Below are 26,064 nucleotides of genomic sequence, written 5' to 3'. Positions count from 1 at the left end.
CTTGAATTTCAAATTTGCACTGTCCTTGCAGGATCAGGACAATTTTATGATTGGAAGAGATCAAGGAGGGCATGTTTCGTCCATTGAATATAATTTGAGTGGTCCACAAGCAAGGAAATATACCAAGATGACAAAAGGCGCTCCTGTCCCTTGCTGAAGGTCCAAAGCGATTTTCTAAAAAGTGCAATTTTCTTGCAAGGACGAAGCAAGTTTTGTGATTGAAATGAATGAAAGAAGGCATTTTTAGCCCGTTGAAGATAGTTTGGAAGCCTAACAAAGGACGGATAAGCTTGGATTTGCAAAATCGCTCCTGTCCCTCACTGAAGGACCGGAGCTTGAATTCCAAATTTGCATTATCCTTGCAAGATTTAAGTGATTTCGCGATTTGAAGAGGTCAAGGGAAGTATGTTTTGCCCGTTGAATATAACTTGAGTAGGCTACAAAGAAGAGAATCAACCCAAATGGCAATAGAAGCTCCTGTCCCTCTCCAAGGGACCAGAGCGATTTTCTCACAAGACAAATTTCTGGCAAAGGTAAAACAAGTTTCATGTTTGAGATGAATGAAGGGAGGCACAATCGGTCCATTGAAGATAATTTTGAAAATTAGCAAAACATAAATGAGCTCATAATTGCCAAGGCGCTCCTGTCCCTCTCCAAGGGACCAGAGCGAAGTTATCAACATTCATTATTTTTTGCCTTATTTTAGCAAATCGCACTAGATGCCAAGTTCGCTAAAAAGCTTCGAAATATTTTAAAAATTTTAATTAAATTGGCATTTAATGAAAAGCGCATAGCATTTAATAATTAATTTTAAGCCTTGGAAAATCGTTTTTTTTTTTTTATTAATTGAGGCATTTGAAATTAATTATTATTAAATTAAAATTAAAAGATGAAGCGCTTGAGGTATTATTTTTATTCATTTTATCAAGTCGGCCTCTTCTTTTTTTAATTTTTTTTTTTTTTTTGCCTTTACTTGCAAGGTCGGCCTCATGGGTAAGTGGAAGGTGAGCGCTCTATATATTGGAGGTGTTTTTTCACAATTCAAATCATTCTTGCATTATCTCTCATGCAAACTTGAAGAGCAATTTGAGGAGGGCGAAATTCATCTTGAAGGCTATTGGAGAGGAGAATTTCTTGCTAGATTGGAGGATAATTTCCAGATTTTTTGAAGACATTTGAAGGCGAATTTCCAGATCTTGAAGAAGCTAGTGGAAAGTGGAGTTCTTTTCCAAGCTAAAGGAGGTGCATTTTATCCAAGGGAGAGCTTTGATCTACACTTTGCCTAGCAAAATTCATCTATTTTTACATCATTTTTTAGAATTAATTCCCAAGTGGAGGTATGGCGTAATCACCTTGGCACCATTTTTGAAGATTTAAATTTTGCTTTGAAAGTCCTAAATTAGGAAATGATAACTCAAGATTTATCATGAGGTTTCCTAATTAAAATCTTGAATCTTCCTTTTAAAGTTTAATTTTTAGATTTCAAGATATATTATTAATTGTGAAATGTTGTGTAGGTATCAAGATGGCGACTCCCAAGCTCGAAAGATCTACAAGTCGGCAGGTTCTCATCAAGGACGATCAAGCAAGGACAAGGACGACCTTCTTCGATCCAGCCTAGCATCGACAAGGGCGACCTCTTCCAATCCAGCATCCCAAGGCGAGGTACATCAATCATCCTGCACATCAAGCACACAAGAAGTTAGAACAAAGGTTCGTTGAAGAAGCAGATAGTTCCAGATGAATTAATTAAAGCTAGCTTCTCAACAACATCAAGCTGAATATTTACCAAGTTACAAGTGTTAGACGAGGTGGCATCCTAGTCATCACTTCTCCAGTCAGTGTGGTCCACCTCAGCATGTCCAAATTCAATGTACCTAACTCATGGAAGGTGGCACAAACTCCGATGTACCTACCCCAGCTATCCATTGGTGGAATTTTCTAGAGAGGACATGTGTCCAAGCAATACAATTTTATCATTTGTCAAGCAATTAATGTTATGTAATGGTTGTAACAAACCCTAATTAGGGTTTTCATTATTGAATCTTGGCCATTGATCTCAAATTGATCTTAGCCATCGAATTGTATTGTGGGCACTATATAAGCCCTGGCATTTCATTTGTAAAGGCATGAGATAGATAAGAGATATAGTTGGAAGCAGTTAGAAGATAGATAGAGATTAGTTAGATAGTTGATAGAATGGCAATTAGAGTAGAGTAGAGAGAGAAGGCAAAGATTGTTGCCAAGATGTTGTTGTAAAAGACTTGTAACTTCATTGAAGAAATGGTGAAATTTATGGGTTGATTCGACAATTTGCATGGTCTTTATACTTCTCGTATTTGATTTCATGTTATTAGATGAGTGGAAGAAATGTGCTTGATTGATGGTGGAATTCGTATATCCATACTACTAGCAGTTTGTTGATTGCAGACTTGCCTTGTGTAGTCAACTGGAATCATTCAGCTTGAGCTTAACTTCAATTGTCGCTTCTTCATTGATATGCATCAACCTGATGGTGTCTATGCCTGCAGTGATGATTTGAACATCATAAAGTTTTCCTTCCAAGATCGCACTAACCTTGTGGAGATGGTCCTGGGATGTCAAAACAAGACTTAGTTAGAATTTCATCAAAGATCATTCATTGCTCTTACATTCTTAGTGTTAGGATTAGATCCTTTCCTCGCCCTCATCTTTTTTCCTTTTTTTCAAGTCAAAGCTAGTAAGATCCTGTGTTCCAGCAATATTCAAAGCAAATCAGAAGTTCAGGCATCAAGTGTAAGTCCCCTTGTGATTCCAGCAAATCACATCATACCACAGAGAGCTTATCCACACGTAGAGACCCTACATACAAGAACCTTGGAGTCATCCTGATTGATCCTTTTTCGCGATATCTTCAGCAATCAGAGGCTTTATTCAAGAGAGGATAAGGTACCCTTGGGTATTTTATTCTGTGTTTGATTGTGTACAAAATACACGTCAACAGAGACCTCGGAAGTTCTCCAACTATGTTGCATTGATGTGCAACATCATTGGGTTTGAACCTTCCAGCGTTGAAGAGGCCATGAACCAGCAAGCATGGAAGAATGCTATGGATGAAGAATATCAGTCTATCATCAAGAATGATGTTTGGGATATTGTGCCTAGACCCAAAGGTAAGTCGGTTGTATCCTCCAAATGGTTGTTTAAAATTAAACATGTTGATGATGGAAGTATTGAGAAATACAAAGCTAGGTTTGTGGCTCGTGGCTTCTCTCAAAAGGAAGGCATAGATTATGAAGAAACCTTTGCCCCTATGGCTCGATTTACTTCTATCAGGACTATCATTGCTATTGTTGCAACTAAGGGATGGAAGTTACATCAAATGGATGTAAAGACAACTTTTCTCAAAGGAGTTATCGAAAAAGTGGTTTACATAGAGCAACCTGAAGGCTTCGTGATCCATGAGAGAGAGTCTCATGTATGCAGATTGAAGAAAGCATTAATGGCCTTAAGCAGGCTTCCCGTGCTTGATATGAAAGAATTGACAAGTACTTGGTAAGCTTAGGTTTCTGTAAGAATGATGTTGATCCAAATATTTACTTCAAGGTATTCAATTGTGAGATGTCAATTCTGGTTTTATATGTTGATGATTTATTTCTAACTAGAGAAGATCATCTCATTCTTAGATGTAAGAAAGAACTAACTTCATAATTTGAAATGAAAGATCTAGGTCTCATGCTGGCAAAGACTTAATGAGATCATTCTAAGTCAAGGAAAATATAACATTGATATCTTGAAGAGGTTTGGAATGTTAGATTGTAAACCTATGTCTACTCCTATGGAATCTAACTTGAAGAAGTTGAGTGAATCTGCAGCTAGTTCAGATCTTGTGGATCCTACTGAGTATTGGCAGTTGATTGGATCCTTGATGTATCTAGTTTACACTAGACCTGATATTTGCTATGCAGTAAGTGCTCTCAGTCAGTTTATGTGTGAACCTAGACATATTCATCTAGTTGCAGCCAAGCATATCTTGAGATACTTGCGTGGCATAGTTGGATATGGGTTGAAGTACTCTTCCAACACAGTACTGAACTTGGAAGGTTATTCTGATTCTGATTGGGTAGGAAGTGTCACTGATCGTAAGAGTACTTCTGGAGTTTGCTTCAGCTTGGGATCTGCTATGATTTACTGATGTAGCAGGAAATAGTCTTCAATGGCATTGAGTACAACAGAAGCAAAATATACTGCAGCATGTGTGGCAGCTAGAGAAGCAATGTAGCTTCGAAAACTCCTTGCAGGATTGTTTGGACAACCTTGGGAGCCTATAGTTATCCATAGTGATAACCAAAGTTGTGTGAAGTTTTCTGCCAATTCAATATTTCATGACAGAACAAAGCATGTGGAAATCCAATATCACTATATCATGGATATGGTGCAAAGGAATGTTGTTCAGCTAAAGTACATTAGCATTGATGAGCAAACAGCATATGTTCTCACCAAGCCCCTTGCTCGAGTGAAGTTTGCATACTTTCAAGATAAGCTTGGAGTTGTGGAGAATGAATCTCTAGCTGAGAGGGAGTCTCAGCATCAATGATCCATTGATATGTATCTTCCACCCTCTGCGAGTAGGCATGGTGAAACCACCCATTGCGAGTAGGCATGGTGGTAATGCACTCTTCTCTGGGAGAGGTTTGAGGTGAAAGCCCTCTTCCACCCTCTGTGAGTAGGCATGGTGGATCCACCCTCTGCGAGTAGGTATGGTGGATGTCATGGAAGAAATTCCATAATCTAGCACTTGTGTTTATTCACCCTCTGGGAGTAGCTATGGTGAATGCCATGTTGAGATGACGACATCATGATTGTGTGATGGGCACTCGTGTTCATTTGTTCTTCCATCCATGGGTGTAGCAATGATGGACCCACCCTCTGGGAGTAGCCATGGTGGTTGTCACTATGTGACTCAGATCTTGAAAAGGTCTCCTCCCTAGCTAAGAGGGAGTGTTGATGTTATAGCTAGGTCGGATCCCTTCTAGGGCCGACTTTTGATGTTATTGCTAGGTCGGATCCCTTCTAGGGCCGACCTAGCACGTTTAGGTGACTAATTGGCCCTTGGCCTCAGTCACGTCTTCTATGCAATAATCGTAATGTAACATGTTGAGCGCCAAACACAAAGTATTTTATTGTAATTAAAATCCTCTCCTTGGAAGCCGACCTAGGTAATTTGGGAGGCTATGTCTCATATATATTCAAAGCATCATTCATGCTTAACACATAAAATTCAGCGAATACACTATTCAGTCAATGGATACATTCCAAGGTCAGTGAATTACCTTCTAAGGATAGTGAAGGTACTCTTAAGGACAGCGAAGTCATCCCTAAAGTCAGCGACTTCATCGTAGGGTCAGCAAACCTGAATCAAAGTGCAGCGAAGTTCTCTAAGACAGCGAATATACTTCTTGATCTGCAAATTGTGTTATCGATCAGCATTCATATTGCAGATAAGTTCTTATACTGCTGTTCTGTGTGCTTCAAGTGTTAAAGCACTGTTGTAAAGATACTTACTGATTATTGCATAATAAAGATCTGAGATTAGTTGCTGGGTTTTTCACCTCCAAGAGGGAGGTTTTCCCAGGGTATTTTGGTGTTCTTTGTGTGCATTGTCTTAGTTCTCTGTTATTGCTATCTATATTGCTATAGTCTGATCTAAAATTAACACATGTTACACACATAGCCACTAACATTTTATGTTTACAAGGTGACCATTTGCTTATTTGCATGTTAACCACTAACACTTAATCATTACATTAGAATGCTGACCGTATGTTAGAATTACATATAAGATTCACCTTGCAGGTCCTGGTAGAACAACATTTGAATCCAGGTTAGGATAACATTGGAAAAATATATTTTGTGTTGTTTCAAAAGATTGACGGATGAGTGAAATGGGACACCCATGTAGGGTTTATGGGCACATGCGGAGTGGGATATTCTTCTGGACATTAGGCAATATTGTTTGTAAGAGGCATAATGTGGGATGTTACATTGTAAGTCATCACTAGACTTTTGGCATTTGCATATAAGTAATGTAAGAGGAATCAATGAAAGGAGTTAAATTTTAGACAATGATTTTGGGGTTTACATGTTTGACTTACCAAATCATGTGTTGGGATTTAGTCTATTTTCTATGCAAGGGAAGATGAACCTATTTTGTCCTATCTAAAATGGGACGCTAACTTTAAAAGGTTAAGAACATTTCATGAGGTCTCTTTCCATTTTGACCACTTAGCTCATGGTTTTGAGTTCACCGTTTTGTAATCCTACTTGATGTTTTTGTGGCTTGCTTGGTTTTACATAAGCACGAACATTGCTAGTGGCATTATGAGAAATAGCAGGTGGATGCAAGGTTATGCTATCAGAACATAATCAAATCTCTTACATGGTTGAAGAGAGTTGATATCTTGTCGCTCTTGGTTGTGGCATTGCCAAAGTATGGTTGCATGTGTTTATGACAAGTTTCCAAAGTGGGGACATGTTGCCTGATTGTTCGTACATTGAAGAGCATGTTAAAGAGATCATGGAGCTCACTTAATATGGCACAAAAAAAATTCCTTATTGTATTGTAATGCTAATTGTTAATATGATGAGTGGTGATTTAGAGACTAGTTTGTTTACCTAATCTCATGTCCCCTTCTCAAAAATAGTAACATGGAGAACAATTCTAGCCTATTTCCATTTCCAATAGCCTAAAGGATAAATAAAGGAAAATAGTTAATAATATTATTTCAAATTGGTACCAGTATATTCTAATGTAAGGCGCAACTAGATAATATTATTATTAAAATAAAAATTATTTTAATCACTAATATTGAAATAGAAAGTTTTTACAAATACTAAAAAATAAATAAATAATGTTTTTATAAACTTAAGGAAATTGAACTCATGGAACCATTTGGAGTGACACATAAAGAGGGCAATTGGATTTATTTGATCAGCACTTTCTATCATCATTTTGGAATTGTGAGCATTATGTTGGAATTCTTGTCCAAGAAGAACAACACTTGGCTGATTGAAGATCTTGGAAGATGAAAACCCTCTTGATTTCCCATTATTGAATTTGAGGACAAAAACCATCATATCCTTTGCAACAACTCTACTCAAGGATTGCATTTGGGCTCATTGATTGAGATTGTTCAATTCAATTTTGTAAGCAAATCGTTTGAACATAATGAAATTTAGAGTTGGTGAAGAATTCCAAAATTTTGGCCCCGCCTAAGTAATAGTATTAACCTTGTCTTAATCAAAAGAAAATTTGTCTTATTTATAAGACATCACAAATTTTAAATTCATTAAGGCAGTGATCAATGATTAACAACAGCGATGATTAGTATTTATACAAACAGCACATGTTATAAGCAGAAGCTAATAAATTCAGCGATTAAGGTATCCAGAGGTCCTTAAACAGCGATTAGGAAGTGAAGAGGGCAGCGTTTGGTGGTGAAGAGATTTCATTAATGGATCGGACTTGAAGAGGCATGGTTAAGAAAGGTTATGTCCATTCTAAAGGGACTTCAAGAGGCATGGTTAAGATATAAATATGGAAGACCACGATGGAGAAAGGAATTGAATAAGCATCCGTCCTCTTAAAGTGCAGATCAATACCTAATATATCGGTGATCAGGCACATAGATCAGATCAGAATTTATTAATTATTGAAGGTGGTAGCATTCTTGTTCATGTTGTTAATTTTGTGACTCAGACCAGCAATCAGACTTTCAGTATTTAATTATTTGCTAACATTAAGTAAACTATAAACAAGTAAATGAAAGAGAGAAAGCAAGTGCACAAGAGACCAACACAATTACCCTGGGAAAACCTCCAAGGAGGAAAAACCCAGCACTAAAGACCCACAGGTCAGATTATGTATTCAATCTTGAATTGTAACAATATAGTACTTAGCTGGAATCTTCAACCTCTTATCAGATCTGCTCCTTTTGTCATATCAGATCTGCACTTCTAATTTCACCAAGTCTGCACCAAGTCTGCTCTTTAATGCACTCTCTAACAGAAATTAGGAACACCAAAATAGCTTTGCCTTCCTTGAATAAGTTGTCCAGTTCACTTCTTAATTTCGCACACCAAGTAGCATAAGAATTTTGCTGATTGCATGAATGAATGATTGATTTGATCTTGGCAAATGATCTTTAATTATATGGCAGATAACTTTCAAGTCGGCCTTAATTAGAATTTAAGTTTGGCGCCAAAGTGGTTTTGGAGTGGCGTGTCATTATAGGGCAGGCCCTGTTTAGGGGCACGCTACCCTCTTTAGGTCCAGCCCTACACGTTAACCTTGAAAGGGGAGGCCCAGCCCTTTAGGGGTTCGGATGTTGCCTTTAGGCAATCCGAACCCCCTTGCATAGTTACAAACAATACATGTGTGGTATACATGAGTATATCTTTGATGTGCATGCTTAATACTTGCAAAGTGGATAAATGTTATCTTATATATCTATGATCTTTTAATATCTCTCACTAGGTGTTAATAAACTTGTTAAACTTCTTAATCTATCCCCATAAGCAAACATATGGGAATGGAAAGAAAATGTTTGGGAGAGGTGGTAAACATAGGTTCCCCCAAATTAAGTAGTCCACCCCAAGGGATGGAACCATCACGGAATGCTCTTGCCGCTTGTGGGCCAAGGGGCGATCTGTCTTGGTCAGGCATTGTGTCCTCTTCAGCTTAATTGGGATGAATAGTCTTCCTCTATAACCCAGGTACCCTCAAACTAAGTAGCCCACCCCAATGGATGGAATCATCACGGGATATTCCTGCCGCTTGTGTGCCAAAGGGCAAGTTGTCTTGGTCAAGCACTGCACACTCTTGGGCTTAATTGAGCTAAATAGTAGTCGAGCACCCTTGTGGATTTCCTCTCCAAACCCTAAATATGATTAATTATACGAAAGGAACCATGGATGGTTATTGCATGATTTTTCTAAGTAGAATAAGATAATTATTGTTATGTAGAAGCTTATAATTGTTAGGATCCCTAACCCTAAATTGAAATAATTGATCTTATGAATTATATTTTATTATCTAACATGGTTGCAGGGTCCAAGCCAACGTTTATGTTGATAACTATATTACATTCCTTATTCCAATTAAATTTGTGATTTTAGGGCAAGATCCAAGGTCCCCCCAACAAGGGATATTACAATTGGTATTAGACCATCATTCCTGCCAGCCTAAGGGACGAAAGATAGTTGATGTAACTTAGCCAAAGGCCTCAAAGAGCATTGGAAAAGGAAAGGAAGAAACTTGCACTCACCCATAACCGCACTCAAAACAATACAATAAGCGAACAAATGGGAAACTATTTGAGGGCCTTCATGGAATGCAATGAACAAACAACTCACGCCCTCATGGAGCAGAATGAGAGAACACAACTACTTCTCCAAGCCATCCAAAATATGAACAACAATAATCCTAGACACAACCAAACCTATGGGAGGGATGCCAACTCCAATCATTTTGAAAATAATAGAACTCCACTAAGATCAACTCCAAGGGTAACTAAACCCCCCTTTATACCTAGAGAAAAGCCAACTAGAGAAGAAGAAGAAATTAATGAACCAAATCATAACTTAAAGGAACCTACCGAATCGTATTCAAGCCTTGACCCTAAAACTAGGAGAAACATTCTATTTAGATAGTTTTGTGAGGAAGGATGAAGAATATACCCTACAAGGGTAAGGGGTCAACCTAACAAAATCTTACATCACAAAGTATGCAAAATTACTCTTCCAAATTTTGATGGGTCAAGAAAGGTAACCACTCACTCATGGGTTCAAAACTTAGATACACACCTATCTCCCCATGATGGAAGAGGATGCCATCAAATTCGCCATCCTACATTTCGAGGGGGTTGCTCACAACTGGTGGCACCAAGGTTTGACTACACAAGGCCATCAAAACATAGCATCCTATGATAACTTCACCAACGAACTCATTGAAAGGTTTGATCAAAAACATCTAGAGAGGTTTCAAAGAATTCACCTAATTAAGGCAAAAAGGGACTATGGAGGACTGCAACAAAATTCCAAAGGCTCTTCATCATGGTTCCTGAAATAACCGAAAAGAGGCTCACATACTTATTTATTGAGGGATTATCGAAATCTATTTGAGGCTTAGTGAGTTCCTTTGATCCTACCACTCTCAAGGACGAAATCCTACAGGCCATATGACTTGACACCACCAAAGCAAAAGCAAAAAGTTGCTCTAAAAATGTGACACCAAAAGATTAACACTTCTATGAAAGGGACGGGCGTAAAAGAACATTTCTTTCTAAGCATGAGTAAGAAAATCTTTTAAGGAAGGGGTTATGCTTCGATTGCAAAGGAAAATGGGAGCATGGACACATTTGTAAACAAGAAGACAACCAAGAAAAAAGGTTGTGTTTCAAATGCAAAGATATATGGTAACATGGACATATTTGCAACCGAAGGGACCTTAAAAGGAAAAACTTGTGTTACAAGTGCAAAGAATGGGAACAAGGTCATATATGTGGGAAAACAAGCCAAGAATGCAATATCGAGGCACCTTCCGACAAGGAAGCATAGGAGAAAGGAGAGGAAAACCTTAAAAAGAAAAGGAAATGAGATGAAGAAGAACAAGGAACCATAGCCACTATCCCAATAGTATCTGTTATCACAAAAGCTCGCACCCTTGCTGAGCTATCAACTCAGCAACCTTGTGAAACATGGGAACAACCCCGAAGTGTGGGACCTTGCACAAGGGGGTTGAATCTCTGGAGAAGGTCGGCTTCCTTCTCAATCCAGGTGCAGGTGTTGAACCAACTCATCACTTCAAAACTAACTCCTAAGCCTATCCTAACAAATTGCAAAGGTAAAGGGAAGACAGAAATGCTTGAAATAAAAGGAGGTGATGCACCAAGAAGAGATTGTTCCTCTCCCTACCGAAATGACACAATGAATTAATTGAAAAACACCCAAGAGATGCAAAAACTTCAGTTGTATGAGTGATCCCAATGCTGTATGAAGGTTAGAATCCACTGAATGCCAAGAGGGGAGAAGGTTTCCAACAAGTCACACTCAAAAAAACAAGTTAACACAGCATATATGGAGAGAAGAGCCACAAAACATACACTTACGATGAAGGTAAGGAAACATACACAGCATGCATAAGTTGAAGGAAGGCAAGAATGTAATTTCAATTCATTCAAAGGCCAAAAGCCAAACTTACAGTTGCAGAAATGCAAAAATAATTACAAGTCTTCAAGAGAAGAGAAAGAGCATTGGAAAGCTCAAGGCAGCAAGTCTTCTTGTTTACAATGAGGCTTAACAGCCTTATATAGAAAAATGGTTACAAGAGTGATCATGACCCCTGCATGTCAATCTGGGAGTGCAAGGAAGTGCATGTACTTGACTTCTGTACATGCAAGCAACCTAGCCATACCCACAAAAGGCAACCTTGAGAAGGTGGATTGACTGACCTTCCAAAGTCAAAGTATGCAGACATGACATAAGTCACCACAACAAGCATGGCCTCGTACCTCCCTTGATAGAAATCCTGCCAAAAACATTAAATGCACCCCTGTGGCTCCACAAAAGAAAGTGCACAAGTCACCAAAACTATCGGAGCATTTAAAGCCTTGAGTGTCGATCACACCATCTGGAAGTGCCACCAATCGGAAAGAAGTTCGAGGACTTCAGAAACTCAAGTTCCCGAAGTGGGGAAGACAAAGAAGGAACTTCGAGGTTCCGAGGAAGAGGAAGAGAAAGAGACACAACAGGGAACTTCGGAACCTCGGGGTTCCGAAGAACTAGAAAAAGGCTAAGGAAGGAACTTCGGAACCTCGAGGTTCCGATGTTCCGAGGAAACTAGAGGGAAAAGGCAAGGAGGGAAGGAACTTCGTAACCTCGGGGTTCCGGAGTTCTGGGAAGGAAGAAAGGGAAGCAAGGAAGTGAACTTTGGAACCTCGAGGTTCCGGAGTTCCGGAGAAAGGAAGGAAGAAAGGCTAGGAGGGAACTTTGGAACCTCGAGGTTCCAGAGTTTCGGGGAATTGAGAAGGAAAGAAAAGGAAAAGGCAGAACTGCGCAAAGGAACCTCGGAACCTCGAGTTTCCGGAGTTCTGGGGAAGGGAAGAAGAAAAGAAAGGAATTTTGGAACCTCGGGGTTCTAGAGTTCTGGGGAACAGAAGAGAAAGGGAAAGAAAGAGAGGAACTTCGAAAACTCAGGTTTCCGGAGTTCCAGGAAAAGAAAAGAGAGGCAGCAAAGGGAAGGAACTTCAGAACCTCGGGGTTCCGGAGTTCCGGAGAAAGAAGAACACGAAGAGGGAACTTCGGAACCTCGGGGTTACGGAGTTCCGGAGAAGGAAAAGCAAGAGAAGGCAAAGAGAAGAAACTTTGGAACCTCGGGGTTCCGGAGATCCGAGGAAGGAGAACAGGAGAAGGCAAAGGGAAAGAACCTCAGAACCTCGGGGTTCCGAGGATGGAAGAAAAGGCCAAGGGAGGAACTTCCTCCGGACAAGGCAACACTTCACACTTCATGATTCTTCTACTTTTTCCTTAATTAACTAGGGCAGCGCTGGTCCATGGATCGGATCTCTGATTGGTTCTTACTGATGGACCAAGGGTGTCATAAAATGACAATAGTATCCAAACATCAACCTTTTCAAATTTGAAGTACTCTAAAAGGACAAAAAGTAATTGCCCTAGTTGATAATGGGGAACTCATAACTTTACTGATGAAAGACTAGTTACTAGAATGAAGATAGAAACAACGGACTTTAAGGGCTTCAACGTATCCTTCCCTAATGGATCTACTGCTTAATGCACCAATAAAATCCCACAACTAGATATCACCTTGGGGAAGAGCCCCATTATGTTATAAAATTAGATGTCGATGTCATCTTGGGCACCCCATGGTTGCACTTCTTGGGATGTATCTCCCTAGACTTTCCAAAATTGGAACTATGTTTTCAACATAAAGGTCAAGAAGTTCTCTTACGAGCACTATCTGATGGATCACCAAGGATGGTTTCATCCAAAAAGAATGGAAAGAATTTTTAGAAATGGACAAGGGGAATAAGCTGCCCAATGCATGATCCTTGATAAATCCTCTTCCCAAATTCATTCCTAGGATTGTTGAAGGACATTTGAGATGTCCCCAGATGCCTTTGGGATGACCAAGCTTCCCCTTTGTGTTTCTTACCATCCCCATTTTAGGGGCAAATTTTGGGGATGCTTTTGCATTTTCTCAGTTGTGGGGGATGTCCAAAGGGACATCCCCAAACATCTTGTCATCCCTAAAATGGCTCAAAGGACGAGGACAAGAGTTTGAGTGTTGGGGACACATCCCCATGTAACACAAGTTTGTACCCTTTTCAATCCTAATTCTTCCAAAAAGTCTACAAGCTCATGGAGTTTGATGAGAGATCATATGCCTCACATCAAGCAAAGAAGAGGTGAATATATTTGCATTACTATCAACTTGAAGGATAAAATCTCTACGTATATAATGGGAAGAATTTCCTTGAACCATTTTCAAGAAAAGTTTCACCACAAAGTTGAAACATTACAACACCACTAAAACTTTAATGAATCTCCTTGGCAAGAGTGGGAAAGAGTTGACAAGATCTTTAAAAAACATTACAACAATGCTCAAAAGTAAAGAACCATTCCAATATCTTCCTTAAGACTAAATCCCATCTTGATCCTATCCAAATTTGATTAGCAGAATCCCTTATCTGACTTCACAATTTTAGGCTCCAAAGGCGTAATGCATAAAGGTCATCTTTTACGACATTTCTTGTAGAGCTACCACACCCCACAAATATGAGCAATTTGTAATGTCCCCTAATGGGACCCTCTTATATTCTAACCTTGAAACACAATTTTAGCGCATAGTGATCACAATATAGGGACACTATTGTCAACTAAGCTTGGTCTGGACCTTGCACAACAAATTAGTCAACATTTCCATTATGCCTTGATAAACTATATATTCAGCATTCCTATATATTGCATAGTTATATGAAGGATTCAACAACCGTTTCTCTCCCTACACCGGTTCCCATTATGGAGCTCAAGGAGAATCACCCAAGGTGCCTCGAGTCTATCCCTCTCCAACAAGCCCAAGCGCACCTAGGACCTCATCAACTTGGCCTCTTGGCCCACACTCGGGGTTGGCGTACTTGTAGGAGCCTAGTGCTCTTGCTTCCTTGTATTCTCCCTCCATAATTGGATGGTGAGACTGAAAGGTATTACAGACTCCATCATATAATTTACTTAATCATCATATGAACAGTTAGTGATAGAAAGGCATTATTAAATTGTCATACATATTGCAGTCTATATATATATATATATTACTATTAAATTCTGCATAAGAACATTATCAAGCTTTATATATTAAGCATACATATTCAGCTCATCCCCATGCATACCACCAAGAACAACGATGTCACTGCTTGTAACTTAATAACAGTTCTGATCTGATCTGATCCATGGTAATGTCACTGGATGCTTTTGATTCCTTTCCTTTATATCTCTCAAAGGAGAAGGAGAGGTCACAACTCTTCATGATGTATGATGTCACTGGATGCTTTTGATTCCTTTCCTTGATATCTCTCGATGTGAGGGAGAGGTCACACCTCTTCATCATGTATGCCCTTTGGCAAGAGACATGCCTTTTCCACCATTAGCACCCTTTGAAAGAGTGCAACTCTTCATTATATCTGCCCTTTGAAAGGGACACAACCTTTCGTGATCAGATTTGCACTTCTTATTTAAATCAGATCTGCACTTCTGATTGCACCATCATCCCCTTCTCAAATGATGTTCTCTTCTCCCTTTTATATCCCATGTTTGAGGGGGTCACAACTTTTCCTTACATTTCTTTTGACCATTCATTAACTTAATTAAATTTTAATTATACTTAATTATATTATTTTATATTTTTATTTTATTTTTATTTTTATTTTTTTGTATTTTAATATTATTATTATTATTTATTATTAAATTCTATTTCAAAGTGGGGAAATTACAGTCTGCCCCACTCAAGATTGCTTGTCCTCAAGTGATGGTCTTGGAGTATTCAAAATGATTGCAATATGAATTGGCTTTGGAAACACACATGGAATAAACATGTTGGAAACTTATCAAACACAGAGCATACACATGAAAACACGAGGCATACACTTGGATATATCCAAACATGGAGCATACACATGAATACACGTATTTTGAGATTCCTTCGCATTGACTAGATTGATTTATTGATTCATCTTTACCCTGCAAGATGGCAGGATCAAAGCTCTGATACCAAATGTAATGTCCCCTAATGGGACCTCTTATATTCTGATCTTGAATCACAATTTTAGTGCAAAGTGATTACAATAGAGGAACACTATTGTCAACTAAGCTTGATCTGAACTTTGCACAACAGATTAGTCAACATTTCCATTATGCCTTGATAGACTATATATTCAGCATTCTTATATATTGCATAGTTATATGAAGGATTCAACGACCCTTTCTCTCCCTACACCAATTCCCATTATGGAGCTCAAGGAGAATCACCCAAGGGCCTCGAGTCTATCCCTCTCCAACAAGCCCAAGAGCACCAAGGACCTCATCAACTTGGCTTCTTGGCCCACACTTGGAGTTGGCGTACCTGTTGGAGCCTAGTGCTCTTGCTTCCTTGTATTCTCCCTTCATAATTGGATGGTGAGATTGAAAGGTATTACAGACTCCATCATATAATTTACTTAATCATCATATGAACAATTAGTGATAGAAAGGCATTATTAAACTGTCATACATATTGCAGTCTACAGTAATATTACTATTAAATTTTGCATAAGAACATTATCAAGCTTCATATATTAAGCACACATATTCAGCTCATCCCCATGCATACTACCAAGAACAAAGATGTTACTGCCTGTAACTTAATAACAGTTCTGATCTGATCTGATCCATGGTGATGTCACAGGATGCTTTTGATTCCTTTCCTTTATATCTCTCAATGTGAGGGAGAGGTCACACCTCTTCATCATGTATGCCCTTTGGCAAGAGACATGCCCTTTCCACCATTAGCACCCTTTGAAAGAGTGCAACTCTTCATTATATCTGCCCTTTGAAAGGGACACAACCTTTCATGATCAGATCTGCACTTCTTATTTAAATCAGATCTGCACTTCTGATTCCCCCATTATGCCCTTCTCAAATGAGGTTCTCTTTTCCCTTTTATATCCCATGTTTGAGGGAGTCACAACTTTTCCTTCCATGTCTTTTGACCATTCATTAACTTAATTAAATTTTAATTATATTTAATTATATTATTTTATATTGTAATTAAATTTAATTTTTTTTCTTTTGTATTTTAAAATTATTATTAATTCAAAGTGGGGACATTACAGAGATGTATTATGGGCCTTGGGGCAAAAAGATAGAATAGGATTCTTTCTCAGACACTACTAGATTGGGCAATCTTCTAATTTTCTATGACCATGAGAATCCCAGACTTTGACATTGCTTCTATTTTCCTTTCAACTCACAAAGCTAGTCACAGTAATGCTACTATGTGATTTCATGGGTGCTAACAGGATTGGGTGATTGAACCTCTTCCATTGCTGCTATTCACTTTGCAAGTGCTCATAATCCTTACAACTCTCCATTAAGTCCTCATCAATCATGAGTGTTCTTGAAACTTTCTCCCAATAATTGAAACACATACTCATTCATCTCTCCCTTTTGATCAAAATGACTCATTGAGCTCTCCATTAGAAAGCCATACCAAAGGAGATCCATACTCAAATCTGCTACTATTGTGGTATCCTTGCATGCAACATGACTAATTTTGATTGCATATTTAACGAGTGACAATATTTTGCACAACTCATTGAAAACTTTTGTGTACCTTCAGCAATTGACAACTCCATGAGAAGGAAGTTGGGCACATGACAAGGAAGCCAACAAGGCTTTTCTCTAAAATCAAAGGGTCAACTATGTGTATGATTCTCTTTTAATATACAAGTGAGGCCACTATCTACTAGAATTCATTACTTCTATAGAGTTAAGAAAAATTGGGTTTCCACACAATTTGAAGATGACCTAAAATATGAAGTCATCACTTACCATCCCAAAATCCTTTGATTCTCCCAATAGAACCTTGGTGAAAAATTGTTTTATAAAGATGTATGACTCAAAGAAGTTATTGGCTGGTTCTCTAGCATTCTCATCAATTTTCACATCTTGTCTCACACCATTCTCTACCATTGTGATTAAGCGTAGACCTTGTAAGCCTTAGAGAACTCGCTATATCGCACAAACACACTCTTCTTGTTGGATGGTTCAAGATTTGTCCTCTTCTCCTTTCGTGCATAAATGTTATCAAAACTTCCAAAGACCCAAAAATGAAAAACATTAGGTTTCTCTCTTGTGAAAGCTTCCACCAGAGTCTTGTCCTCCAACACCTTGTGATGACCCCTATCAAGAACATAAACAACTTTATGCCCCTGCCCCAAGAAACTTGGGCATATCTAAGTCATATATCATAACATTTGATGTCTCTACAAGGGCATGTTTTTGCTATATATAACCCCATTCTAATGATGGTTGTAAGGTAAAATCAACACCCTCTAGATCCCTACATCTTCACAATAAGAATCCAGATCCTTGGAGGCATACTCTCCTTCATTCTCAAACCTCAAAACCTCAATCTTTCTAACTATCTGATTATTCCCAAGATCTTTGAACTCTTGGAACTTTCCAAAGACCTCATTTTTGGGCTTTATGAAGTAAACCAAGTACCCTCAAGGAATCATCAATATATTAAACATAGTAAATGTTACCTACCAATGAAGTTGTTGACATAAGTGCACACACATCTTAACAAGTCAAATCAAGAATCCTCTTGATCTAGGCTTCCTCTCAATCTATGCTCACTACTAGGGAAATTTGTCTTGGCATGCTTGCTGAGTGCACAACTCATTACACACTTGTTTCATTTGTATCTTTGAGTCTGGCAATCCTAGCACCATGTCCTTCATGAAATTCAATGCTCCATAGACCAAGTCTGTTGTGCTAAAGCTTGCAAATCTAGTCACTATCATGCACTAAGGCTCCATCTTTGATTGGATCAGCAAGCAACCTGTAAAGGTCACCCTCTAGCCACATATCAACCAAGATCCTAGTTGTGATCCCTAATAATGACTTATTTATAGTTAAACTCAACCACGCTCTTAAGATCTATAATGGCTAATTCTAAAAGCAAGGTTTAGTTAAATCAAGAACATGCAAGACATCATGAAGTTCAAGATTATCATCTAAAAGCATGCAAAAGGAACGAGCCATTCCTTGTAATTAGATATGTGGTATCATCACCAAGCTCCACTTCTAGACCTACCTCATGCTTCTTAAGCATGTTGAAATTCTTGTTATTGAAGATAATGTGTCTCAATGCTCCACTATCCACATACCACCATACACCAAACAAGGTGTTAGTGTAAAGAATGACACCATGTAGAAGGTTGTCCCAAGCCTGCATGAAAGCTCTTTCATTGTTGAGGCTTATGCATTTCTCACAAACTACATATGCTACTTGCCCCTCCCCTTCTTTTCATGACACTAAGAAGCATAGTGACAATTATGGCATTTGAAACACTTAATATGGCTCAAATCTTTCCTCCCTAATGATAAGAACCAAAATCATTCCAAAGCATGACACCATGTAGGAGGTTGTCTCAAGCCTAGATGAAATTTCTTTCATTGTTGACACTTACGCATTTCTTACAAACTACTTATGCTACTACTTGCCCTTCCCCTTCTTTTCATGACACTAAGAAGCATAGTGGCAAACACTTAAAATGGCTCAAAATCTTTCTTCTCTAATGAGAAGAACCAAAATCCTCCTTCCCTTTCTGACACTTCTCAATTCCTTGCTTACCACCTTTCCTCATCTTCCTAACGAGGGCTATTCTAACTTTCTTTCAATCTAGCTGAAGTTGTCTCCAATCTAGTCTCTTGGATGAAATTATTCCAAAGCTTCTCAATAGCGGTAAGCTTCTCACAAGCACAAACACCCAAAACAGACGGGTCCTAGGATGGAGAGAACCCATTTCAATTTATGGGCACCAACTCATCATCATCCACCTTCACCCCAATAGCAATGAGTCGATCTTGAAGCTCAATGGTCTTCATAAGATAGCTAACCATTGTGCATGTATTCACTCGTGTGTGTGGCACTAAGCTTATTCTTTAGTAACATTTGCACAAATTGTTCACAATCTAATACAAAGTGGTCAAGGCATCATAATCTCCTTCAATGTCATCTTCTCTATGTTGTGAGGGATCAAATAGTCTTTCAATAAATCTAGGTTAATTCACTTTGCTTTGGCCAACTTTTTGTTATGTTGGACCAATTGAACAAGATCAATAGGAGACGAAACCTTTGTCTCCACAAAATTCCAATGATCAACCTCCAATAGCATTTGCAATCTGCGCTTCCAAGGTATAAAGTTGGAAGCACCATCCTAAGAGTCACACACTCTAAGATCAAGACTAATCATAGTTGTAGGTCCAAGAGCATGCTAAAACCAAGCAGATCAACCAAGAATAAATTAACCAGCACCATATCACAAGTGTATAGGCATCCCACCCTACAACCTCTCAAAGGTTTGAATCACTTCAATCATTGAAGCAAGTGTATCACACCTACTAAAATTCTCCAATAAATCTCTCTCATAGGTAGCAACACACTCCATAGACACATCTAGAAGAGTTCAAAGTGCATCCTCTAATACCATGTTAAATTTTAAAATCATGGTAAGCAGATTATGCATTGAGAAAATTAATTATTAACCCCAACTGCAAAATAGCTTAAAACAAAAAACTCCAACTAAAACAGCAGATCTAAGTACTCTAATCTACAAACAAACACTGCCGAAAATATGAACAGGAAATACTCACAAATATGAAACCTCAATACTACATCAATATTCAATTAAAATAGAAAAGTATTACATTGCAATAGCTCAACACTCAAATACACTCTATTTATTTCAGTGGTATGCCCTAGGTTGTTTTTATTGAATGAGAACTCCCGATTTACAAAAAAAAAAAAAAAAAAACCCCACCTCAGTGGAGTGCTTACACTAGGAGAAAACTAGAGCAGAAAGCACATTGTTGTTTTTATTGAATGAGAACTCCCGGATTTACAAAAAAAAAAAAAAAAAAACCCCACCTCAGTGGAGTGCTTACACTAGGAGAAAACTAGAGCAGAAAGCACATTGTTCTAAAATAAGAACAGCCACTTCTTACAAAATTTAGAATTCAATCTAAATATAACAAAAGCAAGTGTTGCTATGCTAAATGATAAACAAAATGCACACGCCAATAAATAAGGAAAGAAAAAAGAAAAAGAAAAAAAATACGATTGCTGCCATGAAACGAGTGTGCCCTGCTTAAGAAGAATGACAGCCAAGCAATAGGCACATAAAACTAACAAATAATGCATAGTCCATATTTATAAACATAATATAAGATAAATGATTATTTAGAAATCATATAGGGAAGCACATTAAGTAATTACAATTTTCATTAAAAATGGATCAGAGAAAACAAATCCTTACTTTTGTTGGGTCTTGCAAATCTTTGAAAGCCTGATTCAATCTTGTGAATGCTTGGTGTGCTTCAGGATGAGAGCACTTATCTGGATGTACAAGAAGAGATAACTTCCAATACCTATCACATGAGCAAAACATATTCACAATGCAGTTCATATTATAGTCGTCAAAATTTTGAGATGTACCATTGTAGCAGAAAAAACATGAATACAATATAATCTTCTGTAAAAAGTCGCACAATAAATATAAGGAAAAATTAATAGTTAATGATAAGACAAGTATCCATCACATATATTCCATGCAGGGAATCAGGTGATACTACAGACCATGCATTAAAATTTAAAATTCATCCCCCAGGCCTATAATGTTCATGATCAGTATTAATTCTTGCCAAACCATGTGGTTTGGCCAATTAAAATAGTGGCCCAACACCTATTCATCTAATTTAATATAAATACATAATAGGTATTCAAAATAGTTATTTCTCAAATAAAAATAATCTCTGTCACAGTATCGCATTCATCAGTGAGCAGAAGAGGGTATTTCTCAGTCAACAATCAACTGTAGACACAATCAGATCATGTCACAGAATGTGTATATAAAAAAACATACCCCAGGCATCAGTATTAGTACATACATCAAATCGAGTAGTTTGGCCACATGAAAAATGAGCTGTCACAATCTCTAATTCAACAGTGAGCAGAAGAGGGTTTTCTGTGTCAATGAACAACTCTAAACAAGATCAGACCATGTCACTCGATATGTATGTTAAAAGTCATGCCCAAAGCCTTTAAGGGTTATGATCAGTATATATGTCTGTTGGAGACAACGAACCATACTGAAACCATAATAAGGAGCTTACAAAAAATGACCTGGTTACAAAGTGGGCTGGTAGCTCAATGTAGAGCAACCAAGCACGTACATGGGACGTCTTAGGTTCAATCCTAGATGTTCCACAGATAATAACATAGCATCAAAGACCAACTTGGAGCCATGAGCACCAAAGTGTGGCTCAAGGGAGGATGTCAAAGACAATGAGCCACACCCAAGCTGTAATAAGGAACCTACCAAAATTCCCAATAATAAAAAAGGATAGTAGCTCAGTGGTAAGGCAACAGAATGACATAGGCTCCAGAATTTCAAAATGGCTCCTCATTTTTTGGTTAAGACATCAATTGATCCCTCTATGTAAAATAATGAAATATAGGCAAAATGGAACATAATCAAATAAAAAAAAGAATCAGTCTCACTTGGATCAGCATAAATTTCTATAGGCTCAAATCTTATCTCATAGCATTCCTAATATAGAAATTGTTGAATTTATCATCCATCTGATACTGATGTCAAAATCTTTGTTCCGTGACTTGTATTGAGCCCTTTGACATGCTAAATGAAGATGCCATCAACTTCCTCACTGCAGCTTTTAGGGTAGATGGCAGTGTCAGCTTATGTTTTTGGCCTCAACTTTAGTCTTCATCAGCTCATGGAAACTTGGGGGCACCCTCCCTCCTGGTTATTTGGATTTTGGACATCTCCTCGGCTCACATTCCAATTTTAAACTTTAAACATAGTTACTTTAATTTTCAGCTCTTTAGGATTCCCTTCACCCTATGCCTTTTACCAAAGCATGATGTACTTTTTAAGTCCCTTCACCTACTTTGGTTGTTTGTACTTTGTAGACATTAATATCATTTCACTTGTGGAGAGTTTAGTTCTATTTAGTTCATGAGTTATTTTCTACACAAGTTACATAAAGAATTTCCTATGCATATTGCCAAAAAAATTAGGCATAGTATTTTGTCTTCCAATGCCGAATCCTATGTAAGAAATCAATTAGAAGGAAAGGTCCAAGATTCAAAAGAAATGTAAGATACAAAAGAAAACAAAAAGTTGTGCCTCAAATATAAAAGATTGGTTTTATTTGCTTTTTTACACATTCAATCTTGGTTTTGACAAGTTTATAGCCAACAAAACACATAGAAAATGCTAAGATCCTAAATTTGTACCTTACTTGGCTAGACTATCTTGGGCAGCTTGCTGTTGTCTGGCCCAAAATCAATAATGTGTAAACACAGAAATCAGATATACATATTCTGCATTGATAGTTGATAAAGAAGTACAATTTGTCTCTTTAATGCATTACTCTATTTCAAGGTTACCACAAACCCACAAGTCAACCCTAAGATTATCTATTCATGGTAGAAGTCAAATCACAGAGGACTCCCCAATCATGAGCATAGTCTCATCTTTATTGGATGAAAAATGTTTGCATGATCCCCATGGTATTGGCTGCACCTAACATGGATCAAGATTTTAGAAAATCAAAAGAATGTTTGCTATGTCTACAACTCTACCCATAATGAATTGATCTAGAAAGGAGCAATCAGCAAACTACATTTTGTATTTTTACACTTATTAACTCCTAAAAAGTTTTAAGGCAAAGGATGTGTCATGTAAGTGTTGCATCGGCCAACATGACAAAGGATGTATCTATTTTGTATGTAATAGCATCTGGTATTTGTCCCAGAAACATCATCCAGTTGTTGTGTAGGACTAAATTGAAGCACATTTCCAAGGCCACTCTTTGTGTCAATACGTGGTTAAGTGTCGTAATGTCCCCTACCTGATCTATTTCAATATATTAAAATTGATTGATATTCTTCAATTAGTTATTAACAAATGCTTATCTATTTTCCTCATTAGATGATTAATATCATTATTAATATAGATATCAGACCTTGCTACTACTTCAGTTTTAAGGGAAAAGAGTTTATGTATGTTACCAAAGCGCTTAGAGACCAACTACAATAGGTTCCCTCAAAGTTTACAGATCCAAGCCCTTAACTATCTTGGGTCTATACCCTCAAGGCTTATGGATCGCTGATCCCCACCCTATCTTGGGGCTTAACCTATTGCTTGTTCTTCACTTGTGCTTATTTTCCAAGCAAAATCAGCTATGTCAGCAATGATATCCTCCTGGTGATCATGGAATCCCAAACCAGGCTGCAAAATAGGAGGTGAACTTCTAGTGCCAGGCAATACCATCTTGAGTCATAACTTCTTCCTTGAGCAATAAAATTTCTCCTTCAATGAAATTCTGCCCTCCTTCTAGAACCAATTTTGTTGACGTGTTTTTTTTGACAGCATTGAACACAGAATAAAGTCACCAACGGTCACCTTATCCTCTCTTGATCAAGATCAGTCCATATGCTAAGATTGCTTAAAGTTCAAACAGCTAATTCCAAGGTTCCTTCAGTGTGTGGATGTGACTCAGTTGTTTGATGGGTTTGTTGTTAACCCAAGGGGCCTTACGTGTCTTCAATTGAAGAAGATGATAAACTCATGCAAGCTCAAGGATTTCTACACGGATGATTTGCAATGAAAGTCCTAGTTTTGGAATTTTTTGATTTTCGAATTATGCAGAAAGTAAATCAGAGTAGGGTATAGAGAACTATGCTAAAGCTAATCTAATCCTAAGAACAGGAGACGGGATCACTCATGCAAAATCAAACCACGCTTTACTTCGCCAGCAAAGCACAACTACGCGAAGGCGGTGCAATCTTCAAAGGGTGTGTAGAGGTTTTTCAGATCACAAATATGGACCATCGGATTGAACAATCTTCACTGATGATCAAAGTTAAGCATACACACATAACAAAAGGCTCAGGCTAACTTTGCACAGTATACAACAATTAGCTGCACACCAAAAATATGAGATTGGATTCTGCAACGAGTACTTCTATCAAATACAGTTCTCCTAACAACATGTAAGCAAATCTAATCTAACTGAAGGGAGCAAGACCATGCAGATTGCTAAAATAGAATAAGAATAAACCATCAAAATTGAACAATGTATTAAGTTGGCTACTTCAACAATCTTGATGCAACAATCTCAGATAATAATCTCTCCTCTCTTTACAAATGAGGGGGGTCATCCCTTTATATAGGCCTCAAGCCCTGCAAACCCTAATTAGGGTTTCACCCAGAAGATTCTCCACTCAAGATGCAACAAGGTGGGAATCGGCAATAATTACCCCATGAAGCCCATATACATTTATTCCATGAGCCTAAAATAGCGCCCACTAGTGCATTAAATGCACCCCACTATATCGATCACGCCTAGAATATAATAAACATCTCCATGCAAGGAATAAATGCCCATCATTCTTCATGCGACGGCGACATGCACAGGGAATTTGTCATAAAATCATAAATAAGGTGGTTGCATGCAAGAAGATTCCTCATGCGACGGCGACATGCATTGACCGGACCCAAACTTAGTCAAAATACACCTAACAGTAAATACGCCAACACTATTCAACTAAAAGATTCTCATCCAAGAATGGATGACCATTATCCCGCTCATTTATGGCGTATGCAATGAATTTGTTGACGACGGCTTCCAGCTCTCCGATGGAGACACTTGGCACATTTTCAATGTAGAATTCCATCAAGGCAATTTCTTCCTCGCTCTTAGAAAAGAAGCTCTCCCACTCCATCATGATTTCATGTGTCTTCTTCATTATACCGGAGAATGAAGAAACATTTGCAAAATGTTCCTTAGGGAATGAACCTACGAAGAAGAACTCGTGCGACTGAGATTTCAGGGAGTTCACTGTTATTCCACCATCATTGAGTTTCCTTACAAACAATTCCTCAATTGCACTGATGATTTCCTCCTGCACCCCTCTGATGGAATCTTTCAAAGTAAAGGAGTCTACGCTGAATTTATTGAAGGTTTTCTTTCCTGAGCAAACGGTGTAGAACCATCGAGGAAAGTCATAAGCTTCATTCTCCTAAATTACTTTCCCATCAATCAAAATTTGCCTTGAAACCTTCATCAGAGCCCTGAGTCGCGGAATGGTTAAGTCCTAGTAAGCATGCAAATCCTCCCACAATCCTTTTGTTGTCTCTAATCTACTCAGGAGGGTCACGAACTTTGAATGAAGTTGAGCCAAGTCCTCGACGAATTTTCCTGCTTCAGTATAAACATCTTCTATCCATTCCCTGGAATTTTGTGCCATCGCTCTAATAACTTCCGCATCATTAACAACTTCCTTAGGAAGGGAGGAAGGAGGAGTGAATGAAGGACCTGCCTCCTTGAGGGGTCTTTTGAAACTTCTGATGTACTCGCATAGGGCTCTATTTTCTTCCCTCAGTTGTTTACATTTCGCCTTTGATTTCAGCATCCTTTCCCTCGTGGCTAAGGAAGATTCTTCAAAGTCTCCCATTACTTGACTTATGGAAGCATGGCCAAGATCAATCTGTTTGATAACATAATCCTCCTGCCTGATTTCATTCCTGTCTTTATCTACTACAGGCTCGACAATGTGTAGGGTCCGGGATCCAGACTCTTCCCTAACAACTTTGGAAAATTTCTGGGGAGCCTTCCTTTCTACTGGTTGATCCATCTTTTTCAACAATTCTTCCAACTCCC

General features: G+C 38.2%; 1 protein-coding gene across 1 annotated transcript in view; it reads right to left on the bottom strand.

Annotated features, from left to right (window-relative positions):
- Nucleotides 1–26,064, bottom strand: part of LOC131060696 (uncharacterized) — a 180,895-nt gene that overhangs the window by 74,594 nt on the left and 80,237 nt on the right. Inside the window, exon 6 of the mRNA XM_057994028.2 lies at nt 20,634–20,745. Within this exon, the coding sequence (XP_057850011.2) occupies nt 20,634–20,745 (112 nt within the window). The remainder of the gene's footprint in view (nt 1–20,633; nt 20,746–26,064) is intronic.

Source organism: Cryptomeria japonica, chromosome 6, assembly GCF_030272615.1.
Source record: "Cryptomeria japonica chromosome 6, Sugi_1.0, whole genome shotgun sequence".
NCBI classification, from domain to species: Eukaryota; Viridiplantae; Streptophyta; class Pinopsida; order Cupressales; family Cupressaceae; genus Cryptomeria; species Cryptomeria japonica.
The sequence above is the reverse complement of the archived record's forward strand: the minus strand, read 5'-3'. Positions and strand labels throughout refer to the sequence as shown.